We start from the raw sequence: 19,280 nt of genomic DNA on the forward strand, positions 1-19,280 counted from the left end.
TCTCTGACTCCAAAGTAGATAAGATTACAAGCATGAGCCACTGTACCTAGCCTCAAGGAAGATGGAGTTGGGGGGATGAAAGCTAAAAAGGTGGCTAGTTTCATTGAGATATGAGTGCAGAAACTGATCATGTTAACCAACTACTTATCACATGTAGACTTACCATATGGCAATGGCTTGTTCACTCATTCTCCCTGCGTGTGTTCCACTTCTATCCCTGACAGTTCCTACCTGTGTGACTCTGAGCAGATGACTGTGCCTTACCTGCCTCAGTTTCCACAGCTACAAAAGGCAAAATAGCACCTCCAAAGAATCATTATGAAGACTGAGTTGTACATTTGACTTTACCTGTTTAGGGCCTCATATTATACCTGACTCATGGTTGCAAAAAATAAGTATTTATGAATTTTTTTGGTCAGCATAATTTTCTATAAATTTATTGAAAGGCTTGGCTTGAAACATTTCTTTGTCACTTGTTGAGCTGAGGATTTTTTTGTGGGGGAAGGAAATGCTTTTCTCTTATACATGTTGAAATAGAAGATAATGTGTGTTTGTGAAGAGAAATGGGAACAGACAGATGCTTTCAATCTTCTGTGACAACACTGGAGGAATGTCAGGATGTGTTCTCGGAATTGTCTTCTATGTCCCATCCAAAACATCTGGAAGCTGATTTGAATCATTCCCTGGAACTTGTAGATGACCAGTTCTATAGCTTTCATTGTCTCACTCAAATTTCAGTGACTCTCTCTATTACCTCTGACGTTTGGTGTCTACGTCCTTTGTTGGCCATGTTAGTGCTCTGTCTGAGGACATTTGTGGTTGTCACAGCCTGTCATTAATTACAGAGTCTCACTTGATATTTCAACTGGCCCTAGCTCCAGCTGGGGACAGGTAGAACCTATTTCTCTTTCTCTCACATGTCATAAGCAAGAACAGCAACTATCTTTTGATTGATAGGTCTAAAATTATATTTATCCCACACTTTGAAAATGTCATTTCTGAAAGCAAAGGTGTCGAATAGCCTTCTCTGGAGATCTTTATAAATAGCATAGATCCTCACTTGATTGGGGTGAGGAAAGTGAGGCCTTCGAGGACCATGGAATTGCTTTGGCTTCCAATATGGGAGTTATTGGAACTTTTGTTTGAATAGTGAACTGAAAGTATGACAGAATATTCTATGATAAGACATTCTGTTGGAACCAAGATGTTGGGATCTGGCCAGCGATGCAGGTGTACAGAAGCCAGAAGAGAAGGGTGTAAGACCAAGAACCCAGGGTCTAGGACAAGAGGGCTGACACATTTTACCAGGCTGAGCGAGTCCAGTGAGTTGGTGTGGAGGTAAGCAGGCGAGTGAGTTTCTACCAGTGCCACAACAGTACCCAAACTGTAGTGGCTCGGGGTAGCATACATTTTCTGTCAGCTCGTATCATTTTGTGCTGACTAGCTGAGGGTGGCTAGTCTACAAAGCACAAAGGTATTCCTCCACCATTCTGCAGACTGGGAAGTTCAAGATCAAGGTAGTGCCTCTGGGATGGTCTTCTGACTGTGTCTTTGCAAGAGGGAAGATGGAAGAGAGCCTTCTCTGCCTGCAAGCTCTTTTTATACTGGCATCAATGTATTCATGAAGGCCAAGCCTTCTGACCTGGCATTCCAAAAGGCTGTAGTTCTGGGAATTAAGTTTCTAACATAGAACTAGGGATATAGAGGGGACACACATCCAGACCATAGCTTTTCTACAGTTCTGGAGGTCAGAAGCCTAGTTGGAGTCTCATGGGTTAAAAGAATGACTATCTGTTGGGCATCTCCCAGGCATTTGAGACTTGAAAGCTGTACTTTTGTATCCAGTCCTGACTGCTTCTCCTCTGGTCTCCACAGCTCAGTACCAATTCTCTGGGGTCATCCTAACTTCTCTTTCTTGCAAGCCTCCCTCAACAAATGAAGTTGACCCTCCCTTCAAACTTACATCTCAGATCTGATTACTAGTCACTGTTGGTCCCCTGGGTTCCTGCAAAAGCATGTCATCAACTGGAGTCACCTGCTCCTGTCATGGCACACTTTGGTCTCCCCTCAGCCAAGTACCATTGCTGAAACATGCACCACCACGCTCTGTTATTCAGAGTAAAAGTTAGAGACATTCCAAAGGCCTGAGAAGGCAGCCTGACACTCTGGTCTCCTGGTGCTCACCAGGGCAGTGCGTGACCACCACATATCAGACTCCTAGTGTTCGTGGCCGGGAGTCATCCTGAGAGGCAGATTCCAGTTTCAAGTTGAGGCACTTTGTCCTTCCACCCTTCACACTCTACTTCCTCTTATGCCCATGTGGTGGCCATGAGTGTGAGTAGAAGGCTGTTTTCCTGTTGGATTCAACGAGTTCAAAGAGATTTGTTTTTTGTACAGAGGCTCCTGTTCTCCAACCCAGTGGCAAGCTGAGGGCCAGTACCTTTTTCTGCTGCTTCTATATACCGTTGCGCTGGGAAATGTGCAGGCAGCTGAAAACCAGTTGCATATTTAAAAAAATTGAACTAGTATATATGTGTATATATATGTAGTATATATGTATGTATAGATACATACACAATGCTTGTTTATGTATATATACATACATTCACTACATGTAGCATATATTTACTATGTATGTATGATAGCACTAGTATATATATAGAACTACTACTACTGTATAGAGAACTGTATATAGTAGAACTATATAGTAGTACCACATATAGTAGAACTATATATACCCATATATGTATACAAGTATACACCCATGCACATATATGCATGTGTAGATATGCATATATACACACATGTGCCTATATGCATATGTATGCATGCATATATGTGTACAAAGACATACTTATATACATATATACTTGTATACATATGTGTGTATATGTAGTTCTACTAGATATAGTACTACTATATAATTCTACTATATACAGTTCTCTATATAGTAGTAGTAGTTCTATATATACTAGTTCTACTCTATATAAATAGCAAATATATGCTATATGTAGTGAATGTATATATGTATACATAAACAATCATTATATATTATATATACTGTATATATATTTTTTGAGGGTGCTGATACTAGGGCTTGAACTTAGGATCCAGGGGCTAGTGATCTATCACTTGAACCATAGCTCCACCTCTTGCATTTTGATGGTTAATTGGAGATAAGAGTCTCATAGACCTTACTGCCCTGGCTGGCTTCAAACCACTATGCTCAAATCTTAGCCTCCTAAGTAGCTGGGATGACAAATGTGAGCCACTGGCACCCCTCAAATTGAAGATATACATTTTTAAAGTTCATGAACATGTCTGTAATCCCAGCACTCAGCAGGAGGATTGTGAATTTGAGAGCAGCGTAGACCACATGGTGAGACCCTGGCTCAGAAACTCCAAAAGGGAGGAGGAGTAATAAATGTATCAAATGATAAAGCAGTCCCACAGAAATAAAGCTGAGAACACACTTTTTTTTTTGGTATTGAATTCAGCATAACTATTGAATTCAACATAGCCAAAGAAACTGGGTAAGATATGCAACATTTCAGGATGTCAGAGTTGACAGTGGATTGATGTATATGTCCTGCTTTTGTCTGATAGGTCATAGCTTGCGAGCAGCAGTATGACTCTTCCTATGACGCTCGATGTGACGTCTGGTCCCTGGGGATCACAGCTATTGAACTGGGGGATGGAGACCCTCCACTATTTGACATGCATCCTGTAAAGACACTCTTCAAGATCCCGAGGTAGGACACAAGATGGCGCTCTTGACTCATTAGTGTTTTGTGAACACATTGTTAGAGAGATAATAAATAGTTGGTGCACAATTCTCTCCAAATCTGAGTAAGGCTGCTGCAAAATATATTTCCTCTTGAAAAAGGAAAAAAAGGGGGGGCTGGGAGTGTAAAAAATAGGGGGAGAATGCTCCTAAAAGATAACATACCACAAGGAATAATAGGACCACGTGACAATTGCTTATTTTGCCTGAGAAGAATACAAATGCAATTTAGGATGAAGTAATCTATCCAAACACTGGTGTCTTCATTTTAATTGTATACTTTCTTTAGTATTTGTTTTTTTTTGTGGGGGGAGATGAATGCATATTCATATTGCTGTATCCACTAAGACCAGCCTTGAAATCACTGAATGCTTTATTCTTCCTCACTTAATTTTTGACTCAATGGAAAATCTTTTTAAAAGAGGCCTGTCTGTCTGGAAGATAGTTAAATGCAAGTATGATTTCCTTGTATTCACTAGGTATCTGTAAAGAGGTTTTGGTATCTTTCCAAGGAATTGGGCAGATATATGGCCAGCTCAAGGCTCTAGATAGGGAAAGTCAAGCTATCCTGGGCTCTCTCTATCTGGCCAAGGTGCAGATTAATAATTTGTACTTTCCAAATGTATTTTTCAAAGAAAGGCTCTGGACAGGCTGTGAACCATTAAATGCCAGTAACAATACAAGTGTTGACCTTTCCTTATCTGCACAATCACACAGCTATTGCATCCTTTAAAAATTTCTTTTGATTGCAATTTGCATTTCTGATTAGTTCTATTTATATGCAGATGAGGCTCTCTGGTGTTCATCATCATAATGTTATCATTTTATACCTAATCCAGATGTAAGCAACAACCAAACATTATTCCAAAAATGGTTCCTACCCAATGCTGGGTTACTCTTTTTTTTTTTTTTTTCTTTTCCAAAATACAAAAGCAGATCGTGGTGCTGTGAGCTGCAGACGCAGCTTCCAGCTTTTTAAATTAATAGTCTGGTGAGCTGTTCAAACGGATGTAAGAATACAGCAGCTCAAAACAGCACTGGGTACAGTAATCATCAGGAAACGAGAAACAAGGCTGAATGATTTTGTGTGTCATAAAAGAGTCACTCTTACTTGTTTACTGTGGCCACCTAATTTCCCAAAACTCATGATTAAGATGTGATTTCTGATTAGCAAGACATATATACTTTCAGCAAGAGATCATTTTCTTAGGGAAAATTGTTCCTTTTTTGTTTAGAATTTATTTCTATATAGATCAATTGTTCAAATACTTCATAAGGTGATAAATTTGAGACAGCTAAAGTATATATGTAGTGTGGTGTGTGTGTGTATTTGTGCATATGTATGTGTGTAGGGTGTGCATGTGTGTTTGTATGTAGTATATGTATGGGCAGTGTGTGTATATATGTGGTGTGTGGGTGTATGCAAGCATGTACATATCATGTTCACAATGTCTCCATAGATCCTTTATCTCCAAATAACTCCATGGAGCTTGTTTCTGTTCCGGGCCAACTCCCCAATCTCTTCTCTGTTCTCTCTTTCCTCTCAGCTCTTCCATCTTGGAAGAAGCCTTCTGACCTGGGCACAGATAACTGAGCCCTTTTCTTGCCTCCTGCCTCAAAGTAGAATGAGTCCTTACAGGTAGGCAATTAGAAGAAAAGGGTTTCTATCCCAACGGAGAAAGAGGATTCTCTCCTTCTTAACCACCGGCCTTTTGCTCCCTCTCAGTTCCAGTACAAGTGATGGATCAGATGGAAGTAGCTGGCAAATGCCAGCAGCTATTGGTCAGCAGATTCTCATCGCGATTACTTGTGTTCAGCATTTGCCATTGTCACAATCCTAATGGCTGCCTTGACATTCCTGGGCAGGAAGGAGAGGCTAAAAAGAAGTAAACAAAATGTTGACATATTTATACATACTGTAAAGCTTTTCATTCATGAAAAGGAAAAGTATGTTTGGCTTATATTTTATATTTACCAAGCAAAAATTTGCTTAAACACATCCTTCAATTTGAGTTTTCATAGTTCTCTTTGAGGAGGCATGGATGGACCAAGCATGTGCATACACACAAATATGTGTGTGTGAATGTGTGGATGCTATATAGTAGTTATGAACACTAACAATGTACCCTTCATGAAAGAAACTCCTTGATGGAAAATAGAGAAATTAACCATTTTTCATAGTTTGTAAAGGTACTCAAATTATTTACTTATGTTTCATGGGAATCAAGTTCTCTGTCTCTCTGTCTTGCTGTCCTATTCCTTTTTCCCTTTCTCTTCCTAATAGAGAAAAGCAAATTACAAATGAGGACAACACTTTTTTGTTGTTGTTGTTGGTCAGGGGGTCTGAACTCTGGGCCTGGGCGCTGTCCCTCAGCTCTTCAGCTCAAGGTTAGCGCCCTACCACTTGAGCCACAGCATCACGTCTGGCTTTTTCTGTTTATATGATGTTGAAGAATTGAACCCAGGGCTTCATGCATGCAAGGCAAGCACTCTACCACTGAGCCACCTTCCCTCTATGACTTATTTGAATCTATTTGGTTTCAGAATTGTTTTTACAATTTTTTTTGTGTGTACCACAATGATGGGGGGTGGGGAATGTTCATTGTGATCATTGCAGTGCAGTAAATTAGTTCACCCCTTCTACTATATGGCCATAAATACTCTCTCTCTCTCAACTTTTTAATTTTTTTGTCCTATTTCCATGTATTTTCAGTTCTGGAATTCTCTTACGTCAAAATCCGTTTTAGGGTACTCTGGAATGCAGAAGAAACTGGATGGCTTTTTCCCCCTGGATTTCCTCATAGATCTCTTCCTTGTTTCTTGTTGGAAATTGAAATAAATTGGTAACTTATTAAATAAGGTGAAAAACCAAACCCTTGAGTGAACCAAGGAAGAAATGACTTTTGTTTACATGAAAGGTGAGAGCCGCAGACATGGACAGAGGCAGTAATTCCCGGGCTGGAATTGCACTGGGAAGCAGTCTGCCGGCTCTTCCCCGTGTGCTCCTCCCACTCTTTCCTTCCTCTTGACCTTCACATTAGAAGATGACACACACAGAAATTGTGACCTGTCTTTGAAATAACGTGTGACTCAAAATCCTTCCGACATTGCGAGCACATCGAAATTATCTGCTGATTGGCAGAGCATCCTCTATTTGCTGAACCTGTCAGCATGTGTCATCTTGTCTAATGCCTTTGCTCCAAAAAAGTCACCTCTCTGACTGCTGAGGCTCACTCTGCTGCTGTTTTTCTCTCGGAGTTAGAAGACAGGAAGGGAAGGAAAACTGTTTCTTTGCACATCAGTACATTGGTACGTTTGACTCTCATACATATTCTTTCTTAAGGACTCTGCTAAAATTCCAAAGGCTTGGAGTATCCTGCAGGGGACTTCAATCTGTTTGGTTTTGTTTTGTTTTTCTTAAAAGATCAATTTCATGGCTAGAACATCAACAATCAGTAGCATTAGGAGAAATAGACGATTATGTCGGTCTCTTGGAAGCCAGGCATTTTTCCTTAGCTTAGAGTCTTTGACTACTGACCCATTTAGCTTCCACAGAAGGTTCAGAAAGACAGGAGCCTGTGTGTGGTTATTGGACAAGCCCTGAGAACCGCATTGTTGCCCATTTATCTGGGGCCACGTGATAGCTGCCAGTTCATTGTCTCATGGCACACTAAACACTTCCATTTTATTCCTGGTGGGAAAAGATAGGCTGTTTGCCAGAATCCCAGCCTAAACAGCCTTTGTGGGAATGGGTGAGAGTGACCATCTTGGTCATCCCAACCCCGGGAACTAGAGCCAGTGGCTACCCTTCCATCCCCCTTGCAGCATACTGCTAAGAAGGAATGGTCATCACATCATGCTTTGGCTTGATAGCCTCATTAATCTAGATTGTTCTGAGTCACCTGTCCCAACTGTGGGTTTCCTAGGGATGCCCCAGAGTCCTAACACATTGGAAAAAATCAGAAATATATTCTCTCTCAGTTCTGGAGACCGGCAGGCTAGGGTAATTGGAGTAATAGGGCCACATTACTTTCCGAGCCCTTAGCGAAGAATATCTTCCCTCCAGCTTCTTGTGGCTCTTGGTGGTCCTGAGCTTGGGGTACATGACTTCCATCTCTGTCTTCATCTTCCATGGAAGATATCCATGGACAAGAGATCCATTATCCATAGATATATTCCATAGATATATATGATATATATGTTTATATATGATGGATCTCTTTTATGACCTTCAAATACTGTTTTCATGAGCAAAATGCATTCCAGCTTGGTATGTTAGAAACAGACTTCTATTTCTCCCAAAGCCAAGAACAAGTTTTGGATCCTCTTTTCTTTCTCCTATAAAGACTTTGGATTTAGAGCCAGGATTAATTCATCTCTAGAGCAGTGCCTTAATTAATTACATCCGCAATGACCCGTATTCTGAATTTTTAAAAAAAATCACGTGCTTAGGTTTTGTTTTGGGAGCCACAATTCTACCCAAGAATGCCAACCAACTTCTATGTTTACCAATTCCCTGAGAAACCAACTTGGGGGGCAAAATCCAAGATAACTCATTGAATGTGGATGGAGAAAATAATGATAGCTGAACCCTTTGGAGTGCTAACTAGATGTCAGGCACTGGACTGATTCATCCCTGGAGATGCAGTATGAAGCCCTGCAGGGACTGGGGCAGGTAAGTGCTGTCACTGCCCTTTTTTCCAGATTAGAAAAGGAAGCCCACAAGGCTCAGCTGCTAGTCCCCTGGTCCTGCCCCTATGGAAGAAAATTGCTATGTGTCTGAGGGATTTTATTCTGTAGCTCATGTGCTTTGCTACTACATTGAAAAGTTAAAGCCTTTCTTTCAATTCTATTTGTTAGTTGTAAATTATGTGCTGTGCAGCAAGGGGACTGGAATATGCAGAAAGGAATAGGAGAAGGTCCCAGTCTTCAAGATGCTTAAAGTTCGGCCTCCTTCCTGCACTCTCAATGTTAAACTGACATTGTCATCATGAACGTTAGAGATTTTATTAGCATCACTGATTGTGTCCTTCAAGGAACTGAAGAATGGAGATCAAGAATGTTATTGTAAGTGAGTGTGGACATCCCAATGATTCATTGACTTATGATCCTAAACCCAGAAATCCTTCTCTTCTCCAAACTCTTTTTTAAAAGCAACTTATCTTCTGGCTCCTGGTTTTTAAATACTTAAGACAGAGTATTTGAATGGAAGATTTGCAGAATGTATCATGCAAAGCAGAGAGGTACTTCAGAATGGCATTGATGCTGTGCATAGGTTTTCGTGCATCTCACGCTCCTTGCAAACCTGAACTGCCAAGCCTAATTTTGGTATAGCCAGCATCTTCATTCTGCGTTCCTTTGCTTTTTCTCTTTCCTCTTATTTTTTCAGTAGGAAAATTTGCTCTTAGTTGGGGAGGGAGGCAGGGGGTGGGATAGAAATCTGTTTCTGGCATCCTGCACTAGGATGCATTTTCTCATGAAAACAGTATTTTAAGTGGCTATTTAAGAAGATGGGATATATTAGCTAACATTCCCTATTTTTTTTGGTAGTTAAGTAAAGGGTTTCAACCTAGTCTGCCAGAGCTAAGCTTAGGGAAAAATGTTTTCCAAGCTTTAAGCTACCAATTTGCAAAAGTGCTTTGAAACCCAGTCCACTGGGAATTAAAAAATGTCCGTATCATCTATCCAAGGATCCCCGTCACTCTGTTTATCCAAACTCAGGCTTGGGCTGTGTGCTTGGGAGATAAAGATGAACAAGACCAGGGGTTTGCTTTTAAGAACAAGTGGGTCTATGTGGGGACCATAGACTGTCCCCTCCCAGTCTGGCCAGACTTTGAGTAGAAAAAAATGAAGAAGTAGACTTTGGGAATGTATGGTTTGGATCCTCCTGGATTGCCTAAATGCTGTAAATGACAGGGATCAGATGGACAAGTCAGCCCTTGAAGTGTTTTTGAATGTTTGAAAATTCTCCTAAGGACTTAGCTCTTGTCTGGAGGGAGAACCCTTGCATTAGATTTGAATTCAATGGAAGCCTTACATTTCATTTATTTATTTATGTATTTGGGCAGGTTCTTTTTGGTTCTGACTTTCCTAATACACACATAAAATCATCCTGACTTGGGTAGCTCTGCCAGTCCCTGCCTGCCCTTAGCTGAGACAGAAGACAGAGGCAGCATGGAGTCCTGAGTCACCAGTAATTGTCTTACTATTACAGAATTGTTTCAGGACGTTCTCCCTTAGGGCTATGAAATACAAGAGAAAGAAATTAAATCTAAACTATTGTTGAAGTGTAATGAGTGAGGGGTGGTGGTGTTTAATGGCACAGTAAGGCTGGATTTGCCTTGGGGAGGTTTGGTTTCCCTTCACCAGCCTAGGTCACTTAGCTATTGGCCTTCTAATCAATGAACCTTCTCAATCTCTGCTTTGCTCAGAAAGCAAGAAGTGCTAGGAGAATTAGCATCATTTAGCATTTATGGAGTGCCTAATAGCAGAAAAAGTTTTGAAATACTCCAATAGAAAAACAATTATCTTTTATGAGTCTTTTACTTTTAGGGGAGATTTCTAATCTCATTTTTAGTGGACTGTGCTCCACATTTCTTAGAATCCTTTGAAGGTAATCCCTCTCCTTTTCTCCCCAGGAATACCCTCTGTGTTCAGGACTTGATACTCCATTTCCTTGGGAACCCAGGGGCTGGAGGCCCCTGGCCAGAAATACCCCAGAAGGGATTCCATTCTGTAGAACATGTTTCCAAATTCCTTTTTAAGCTGAGTCGAGCAGCTGGGGCTGTTAGCTCCTGTGGAGGTACAGCTTGCTGCCCCTCTGAGTTCTGGCAGGCAGGGGGAGTTGAGTCTTGCAAGTTTCATTTGGGGATCAGGTGGTAAATCAGGAACATGCCTTCAGGGACTGCTGGTCTCTACCAGTGCTGAGCCAGAAGCCTGCTCTGCAAGTAAGAAAGATAGAGATGCAAAAGTATTGTCATACCGTACTATCTGTGCTTTCTCCCTCATTACCCATCTTTCATTATGTTGGCACCATTCACTTTGGCCAATTCCAACTTAATTCCTAAATGATGGAGAGATGGGTGGAAAGGATCAGCAAAGAAACAGCTCAAAATAGTACCAATGGGTTGGGACATCCTGGCTTTCTCTCAACTCCAGATAAAAGGAGGGACTGAAGAGCAATGGTTATACCTGCCTTTATAGGCTAGCATAGTGGCAGGGCACAGGTAAGGCAGGGATGAAGAGCGATGGTAGCCTGGAGGAAAGGTCTTCGAGCTGGAGCTGTCCATTCCTGAGGAAATCCCAGAGTTAGGTAAAGCTATGATTAGAAGGATCTCCTCCCCTCCTGCCCTTGTCCCATAGCTTCTCCTCCCCTCATACTGTCCTGGTGCTAAGCATGAGTGTATCAGTTACCTAAGGGTATGTAACAAACATCTCCGGACTTAATTCCTTTAACAAGAATCATTTGATTTTTTTTTTTCCGTCATGAGTGTGTGTATTCTCTGAATGCTTCTATAAATCTTTGCTGGGCTTGCTTATACATAGTATAGCTTTGGCTAGGGTACCTAGCTACATTGTGGTGGTATCTCATCTTCTATCAGGCTACAAGGGTTTTCTCACATTGGTGACAGAGTTCCGAGGCTAGATAGCAGAATGGGTAGAAAATTGGTTTAGTTCCATAATCAGTTTACTAATGTGCTCTACAATCAATCTGCCCAGTCTCAGCCAGCAACTCTGTCATTTCTTGGCCATGTGAACTTGATCAAGTTATATCAAGTCTCTATGTCCTATTGTTCTCTTCTAACCTAGGGATGCGAATGGTTTTAGCCTCATGGAGGAAGCTGTGAGGAGGTAAGGAATATAAAATGCTTAGACTAGCATACAGTAAATGTTGATTTATGCTGGACACTGCCAAAGAAAAGATCTCAAGGGTATTTATATTGAAAGGAAATTTATTTTTCTTAATGCCGAAGAATTGAGAGCTTCCACTCAAAAGGGCCATTCATGAGATCAATCATTTGGAAGTTCAGCTAATTGATTGATTGATGACTGTGGGGGGAGGGAATTAAGGAGAGTAAAGACTAATTTTCTAATAAAATTTTCCTACTCATATGGCATCCATCTTAAGGGCTCTACCATTAATACCCATGATCATAACTTCTTTGTTAGTAGACACTTTCCTAAGGGATGTGGACACTCCCGTCCCTATTCACATACTTGAATGTTGTGACACTGTCCAGTTTATTCCCACTGCCATTATGTCTACTGTTAATAGGGATGTTGTCATCCTTGGAAGGGGATTTCCTGTCTATTCCATCGTTACCTTCTTTCTTTTATTCTTGTCCTAGTGATTAAACTACGGTTTCAAACTCTTGCTTGGTGCTCTACTACTTGAAATATGTCTCCACCCTAGATTTTTTCATTTAAAAATTTATTTTATTGTAAAGATGCTGAACAGAAGGGTTATAATTACATGAGTAAGGTAATGAGTGCATTTCTTGTTGAACATTGTTACCCTCTCCTTTGTTTTTCTTCTACTATCACTTCTCTTCCCCACCTCCCCCATTCCTCCCCCCCAGAAGTTGTAAAGTTCATTCCAACATAGTGTCTTGTGAGTATCATTGTTGCAACGGGCTATCCTATGTCCTTGATTCAGCATTTTGTTATTCTCCTTCCCCTTCCCAAATTAGTTACATGTGTATACAAGATGCAGGGTACCAAAATCAAATACAGTGTTAACAGGGGATATACCATAGGGGTCAGATTATACAAAAGAAACAAAAAAATCAGATAGTACATTAAAAACAACAAAGGCAAACATCTTGTGTCCATATCTTGGGGTTCATTTTGTTTGGCATCATTTTATATGTTCACATGAACATAGCTTTTGATCTTTTCTGTTCATCTGATAATATTATCCTAGATGTATACTAATTATTGCAAATTAAGGAAACCATGGGACCTATATTTCTTTAGGTCTGGCTTACTTCACTTAATGATTTTTCCCCAAGTCTTTCCATTTCCTAACAAATGGGCAGTGCCATTCTTTCTGATGGAAGCATAGAATTCATATATATATATGTGTGTGTATATATATATATCACATTTTCTTGATCCATTCATCTACTGAGGGACATCTGGGTTAGTTCCATGCCTTATCTATGATGAATAATGCTGCAATAAATATAGTTGTGCTGGTAGCTTTAGAATGGCCTTGTGATCATTTGGGTAAATTCCCAGAAGTGGGATTGTTGGGTCATAGGGGAGCTCCATGTGTAGTCTTTGGAGGAACCTCCATATATTTTCAGAGTGGTTGAACAAGTTTACACTCCCACCAACAGTGCAGTAGGGTTCTCTTTTGGCCACAGCCTCTCCAGCATCTGTTGTTATTAGATTTCTTGTTTATAGATTATAACTGGGGTGAGGTGGAATCTCAATTTTGTTTTGATTTGCATTTCTTTTATGGCCAGAGAAGTTGATCATTTCTTCATGTGTCTATTGGCCATTCTTATTTCCTCTTCAGAGAAGTCTCTCTTTAAATCTTTAGCCCATTTATTAATGGTAGCCTCGCTTTTTAATAAGTATTATTGATGATGGACTCTTACAGGACTGGCTTTGAACTGCAATCCTCCAAGTTTTTTTTTTGTTTTGTTTTGTTTTTTGGGTCCGGTCGTGGGGCCTGAACTCTGGGCCCTCAGCTCTTCTCTCAAGGCTAGCGCTCTACCACTTGAGTCACAACACCACTTCCAGCTTTTTTCTTTTTGCTTATTGTGGTGTTGAGGAATCAAACCCAGGGTCTCAGGCATGCAAGGCAAGCGCTCTACCACTGAGCCACCTTCCCAGCCCAATCAATCCTCCAAGTTTTAACCTCCTGAGTAAGTAGGATTATAGGCAGGTGCCACCAGTTCCTGGCCAATTCTATCCTTTGTTTGGTCAATGGGTTGTATGATGGGGGTTGTCTGTCTTATTCTATAAGGGTGTTTCTACTCCGTGGTGGGCCCAACTTTCCCCATGGTTCTAGAAATTTCTTGACTCCTGGTAAAAGGACTACCATACAAAGAATAGACACATTGTCACTGACTTAAAATTAAGACATTGACTCCCATTTTCTCTACCAAGTTGCATTATATTTTTTCTAGCTGAACCTGAATGGCCCAAAGCATTGGCAAAAGAGAGACAGAAACCAAAGGCAGGTGAGAAGACCACAAAGAAAGCATGTAGTTGTTCCTGATGAGTTTGTTTCATGGCTTGGAAGAGCATTCCCAGGTATAGAGGGAGTAAGCAGGTGAGATGGCTCACCCAGTGTTAGTGATCTTAGGAGAATTCTGGAGAACAAGATCAGGGTTAGAGGAATGGAGAAGGGAGAATGTGTTTCAGGTCTTCAACAAGAGGGAAGAAAGCAGAGTCCAGAAACCTATATTTTCATCTTCTAAGAAGAAAATCCTATGATCATTAGTAATTAGTATCCCACAAAAAAAATAAAATGAGGTTAGTTTCCTTGCTTGTGTGGCTGGTATGAATGAGGACTGCTTTAGACATGGGTTTATATTTGGCCTTGGGTAATCTCTGGTATGATGTCTTAGTGGCTGAGATGGAAAAACGTAGACTGGAGAAGGGGGTGTGATTAGTACCCCAGGAAAGACTGTGTCATGGAGAGCTGGATAATGGGGTTAGCATATTAGATGGGGGACATCTTGGGATCCTGAGGACTTGGTTGATGTCTTGCTTGCCGAATGCTTCTAAATGTCTAATGAGTTGGAAGATATCATCACATTCAGGGAGTCAGAGGGGAGTTGGTAGGCTGGATAACAGACTTGGAATCCCAACAGATGTTAGCTGCGAGAGCAAATGGGTATCTGTAATCAGCAAGTAGAACCTTCAGACACCCTGAGAACTGTGCACACTGAGAGAGCCACAGGTTGAAAAATGAATTTGTTTGTGACTGTTAGATTAATAGGGACTAACCAGTAAGATGATATTTCACATGGTTAACATGAAGATTGAAAGAACAAAAAAATCCCACCTCAACACTGGTTGTCTAGCCACATGGAGTGGTGTTTTGTTCTGGGTCATCACACTCAAACAGCCACACAGTCTTCCCCAGCAGAACTCTGACTTTGAACTAGGATTCAGAGGCCTGCATGTTGGCTCTGTTCCTGTTGTACTCATTCCGTCTTGATCTCTCAGAGGGCCAAAAATGGCTGTTATCCATGGCTATTTTCCAGTCAAATGATAACAAGGCCATGTAGGTGGTTTTCTTCCAGTGTCTTCTCTATGCTCTGTAGGTATCCAGCAAGGAGGAGGAATGAGCATAGCCACCAGTTTTGTGACTAGAGCCATTCACTATGGTGGCAGGACAGATTCCTCAGTTTTGAGGGTGGTTGGAATGCCCTGAGAACTTAAAAAAAATGCCGGTACCCAGCACTCCCCCTTCCTATGGATTTCAGTGCTGGGATCAAGTTCAGCATTTATATAAATATATAACTTTGTACGTGTGTGTGTGTGTGTGTGTGTGTGTGTGTGTGTGTGTGTGTGTGTATACCAGTCCTGGAGCTTGAACTTAGGGTCTGAACTGAGCTTTTTGCTTAAGGCTAGTTCTGTACCACTTAAGTCATAACTACACTTTTGGCTTTTTTGGTGCTTAATTGGAGATAAGAGTCTCATGGACTTTCTTGCCCAGACAGGCTTTGAACTATACTCCTTAGCCTCCTTAGTAGCTAGGATTATAAGTATGAGCCACTGGTACATGGCAATATATAATTTATTTTGCAAATCTCTCTCTCTCTCTCTGTATAAAAGCAAAGTATTGCTTTGTATTTTCAAGTTCCCCAGATGATTCTAAGTTGTACAACCTTCCCTGAAACGACTATTGGGCCTTTACTTGTCCATATTTTGAGCTAGAGTTGCCCCTAGAAATGCTTGTTTTCGCCTTCCTCACCACCATGCCATGGCTGGAACTGAGAGATGATTGACGATACTGATGGATGCATGTTATGTGTTATGCAGGATATAAAGATGGACAAAGGATGCCAACAGAAGTGTCAACAATAAGCCGGGTGCCAGTGGTTTATGCCTGTAATCCTAGCTACTCAGGGGGCTGAGATCTGAGGATTGAGGTTCAAAGCCAGCCCAGGCAGGAAAGTCCGTGAGACTCTTATCTCCAATAAACCACTAGAAAACTGGAAGTAGCACTGTGGCTCATGTAGAGCACTCACGTTGAAATGAAGAGTACAAGTATAGCCGCCTAAGTCCAGAGTTCAAGCCCCATGACTGACAAAAAAAAAAAAAGGAAATGTCAACAACGACTATTATGGGCTGAATTATCTCTACAAAGAGATTCATCTCTACAAAGAGATGAATTGAGATTCTAGCCTCAGAGTACCTGAGACTGAGACCTTGTTTGAAAATAAAGTCTTTACAAAAGAAATCAAGTAACAATGCTCAATAGGAAATAGACTCATTACCTTGCTCATGTAACTGTAACTCCTCTGTATAGCCTCTTTACAATAAAAATGTTTTGTTTTGTTTTTTAAAAGGAATCAAGTTAAAAGGAGCTCATAAGCGGGGTGCTGGTAGCTCATGCCTGTAATCCTAGCTACTCAAGAGGCTGAGATCTGAGGATCACGGTTTGAAGCCAGGTAGGCAGGAAAGTCCATAAGACTTATCTCCCAATTAATCACCAGAAAACTGGAAGTGGCTCTGTGACTCAAGTGGTAGAGTGTTCACCTTGAGCTGAAGAGTTTAGGGACAGTGCCCTGGCCCTGAGTTTAAGCCCCATAACTGACAAAAAAAAAATATCCTAGACTGGACCATGATTCAATGTGACCTGTGTCCTTATAAAAAAAAAAAGGGTTAATTTGGAAGCCTGGGAAGGTGGCTCAGTGGTAGAGTGCTTGCCTTGCATGCATGAGGCCCTGGGTTCAATTCTTTAGCACCATATAAGCAGAAAAAGCCAGAAGTGGTGCTGTGGCTCAAATGGTAGAGTGCTAGCCTTGAGCTGGAGAGCTGAGGGACAGTGCCCAGGCCCAGAGTTCAGGCCCCATGACCAACCAAAAAAAAAGGGTTAATTTGGACAACAGACAGTCACATACAGAGGGAAAAAACCCACATGCCAAGGAAAACTTGGGTTACCAAAGGCTCGAAGAGGCGAAGAAGCATCTTTTCCCTGAAGGCACCAGAAGGTGAATGGCCCTGCTGACACTTTAACTTCTGGCCTCTGGAGCTGTGAGAGCATAGATTTGTGTTGCTCTAAACCTTCCTGTTTGGGCAGTTTTGCAATGACAACCCTTATTTCTTTTGTCAGTCATGGGGCTTGAACTTTGGGCCTGGGCCCTGTCCCTGAGTTCTTCAGCTCAAGGCATGTGCTCTACCACTTGAGCCACAGCGCCACTTCCAGTTTTCTGGTAGTTAATTGGAGATAAGAGTCTCACAGACTCTCCTGCCTGGTCTGACTTTGAACGGTGATCCTCAGATCTCAGCCTCCTGAGTAGCTAGGATTATAGGCATAAGCCACTGGTGCCTGGCTGAAACAAAACATTTTTAAACCACTCATGCATATAACCCATTATAGCAATGGACAGAGAAGGAAGGCTTCTGATTCCCAAGTTCATCTTCAAGTCCAGGAGAAGTGGATGTGGGGAAGTTGACTTGTCTCTTTCATCCATTTTGATGTTGGTCCTGCTTGGTGGCCCTCTGTGATCTGGCAGAGCTCTTCACTATTACAATGACTCCTAAGGAACAGATGGTAGGTTTGTTGCATCTTTGCCTTGATGGTGACACATGCATGTGTTTGAAGATCACAGTCCCCTCCCAGCCCTATCCTTCTTGCCTTCCTTCCAAACTTCACAGGTGGGCACTTCAGCATCTATTAGAGAAGAAGGAAAATACTCAACAGTAACTAAATATGCCTCTCAACAAAGAAATAGCTCATTGGCTTGGTAATAAGAGTTCTGAAACTGGAAGGGATTTAAAAAAAAAATAAATGCAGTGGTATAAAATTACAAATAAAGAAAGAATGACCCCAGGGGGAATAAGTTTGCCAAATGAGTTTGGCAAAATGCAAGAGCTTCCTAATTAAAACTATTCCAGTTCTCCAGGAGAATGTGTATAAACTGTGACCTACTTGCAAATGGACTGTAAGTTGATACGGGGAGCTAATTTGTTTACTCATTTGATAAATATGTGTTGAGCATTTACTATGGACAGATACCTTATCAAGCACATGGTAGATAAAACAAAGTCTCTGCCATTGTGGAGTTTTCATTCTAGAGGGAGAGAGAAACAATAAACAAATAGATAAAATATATAATATGCTAGGTACCAAAAACGTGCCTGCTGTAGTTTAGATAGAAAATGTTCCCATCAAAGACACAGATGTGAATGAAGGCTTGGTACCAGATGTTGGTGAGAGGTGACTGATCCATGGGGGCATTAACCCACCAATGAGCTATTAAGAGGAAGCACCTATTTGGGAGAAGTAGGTCACTTGGAGGGGGCATGCCTTTGAAAGAGATTTTGTTCTGTGCCCTTCTCTGTCCCTCTCTCTCTCTCTCTCTCTCTCTGCTTCCTGACTGCCATGAGGTGAACAGACATCCCCTACCTCACATCTTTAGGCCATCATATTTCTGTCTTGCCATTGGCCTGAAAGCAGTGAGCTAGCCAGCTATGAACTGAAACCTCTGAGAGTGTGGGCCAGGATGAATTCTTTCTCCCTTACATTGTTTACTTCATACATTTGTCACAGCAACGAAAGATCTGTCTAACACAGTGCATGTCTGAAGCAAAGGGAAGTGGGACATGGTGGGGGTAGTATAGGAGGTGTGAAGGAAAGACTCTCTGGTCAGGCAATGTGTGAGAGAGAGCCTTAAGTGAGTAAAGGCATGGTCTTGTCTAGGGCAAAGGAAAGTGCAAATGTCAGGGAAGGAGGTGGGAACATTTTAAGAACAGCAAAAAGGTCAAGGCAGCTAGAGCCCTAGGAAAGCCATGGGATAGTAGGAGCTGGGCAGATGGCAGGGGACAAGGGCACAGAGGGCCTTGTAATGATTCTAAATTTCTCTATGAATGAGTTTGTCAGCTATTGTGGTTTGGAGCAGAAGTATTGTGACTTCTGTTTAAAGGGTTGTGGGTGTGCTGTGGAAGTTGGGATGCTAGATAGAGAAGGAAGATATGGAGAGAGGCCCTTGTAATGATTTAGGAAAGGGAGACTGGCCATTGACCAAGGTGGAGAAGAATGAATTATGGCTATAATGTGAAGGCAGAGCTGATGGGATTGCTTAGGGGCTGGATTAGGGTATGAGAGGTAGAGAGAACAGAATGCAAGTCTCGAGCAGCTAGAATAGCAGAGTTTCCATTTCCCAAGGTGGGGATGGTTGCACATGGAACTGGCTTGGAAGGATGACTGAGCAGAAATTGAGCTCTATCTCAGACTAATTTTGAGTTGCACATTTGTGATCTGAGTAGAGACATTGAGAAGGCAGTTGATGCAGGAGTGGGCAAG

General features: G+C 41.5%; 1 protein-coding gene across 1 annotated transcript in view; it reads left to right on the top strand.

Annotated features, from left to right (window-relative positions):
* Positions 1 to 19,280, top strand: part of Myo3b (myosin IIIB) — a 239,322-nt gene that overhangs the window by 30,144 nt on the left and 189,898 nt on the right. Inside the window, exon 6 of the mRNA XM_013027381.1 lies at positions 3,607 to 3,752. Coding sequence (XP_012882835.1) covers positions 3,607 to 3,752 — 146 coding nt within the window. The remainder of the gene's footprint in view (positions 1 to 3,606; positions 3,753 to 19,280) is intronic.

Source organism: Dipodomys ordii, unplaced genomic scaffold, assembly GCF_000151885.1.
Source record: "Dipodomys ordii isolate 6190 unplaced genomic scaffold, Dord_2.0 Scaffold5, whole genome shotgun sequence".
NCBI lineage: Eukaryota > Metazoa > Chordata > Mammalia > Rodentia > Heteromyidae > Dipodomys > Dipodomys ordii.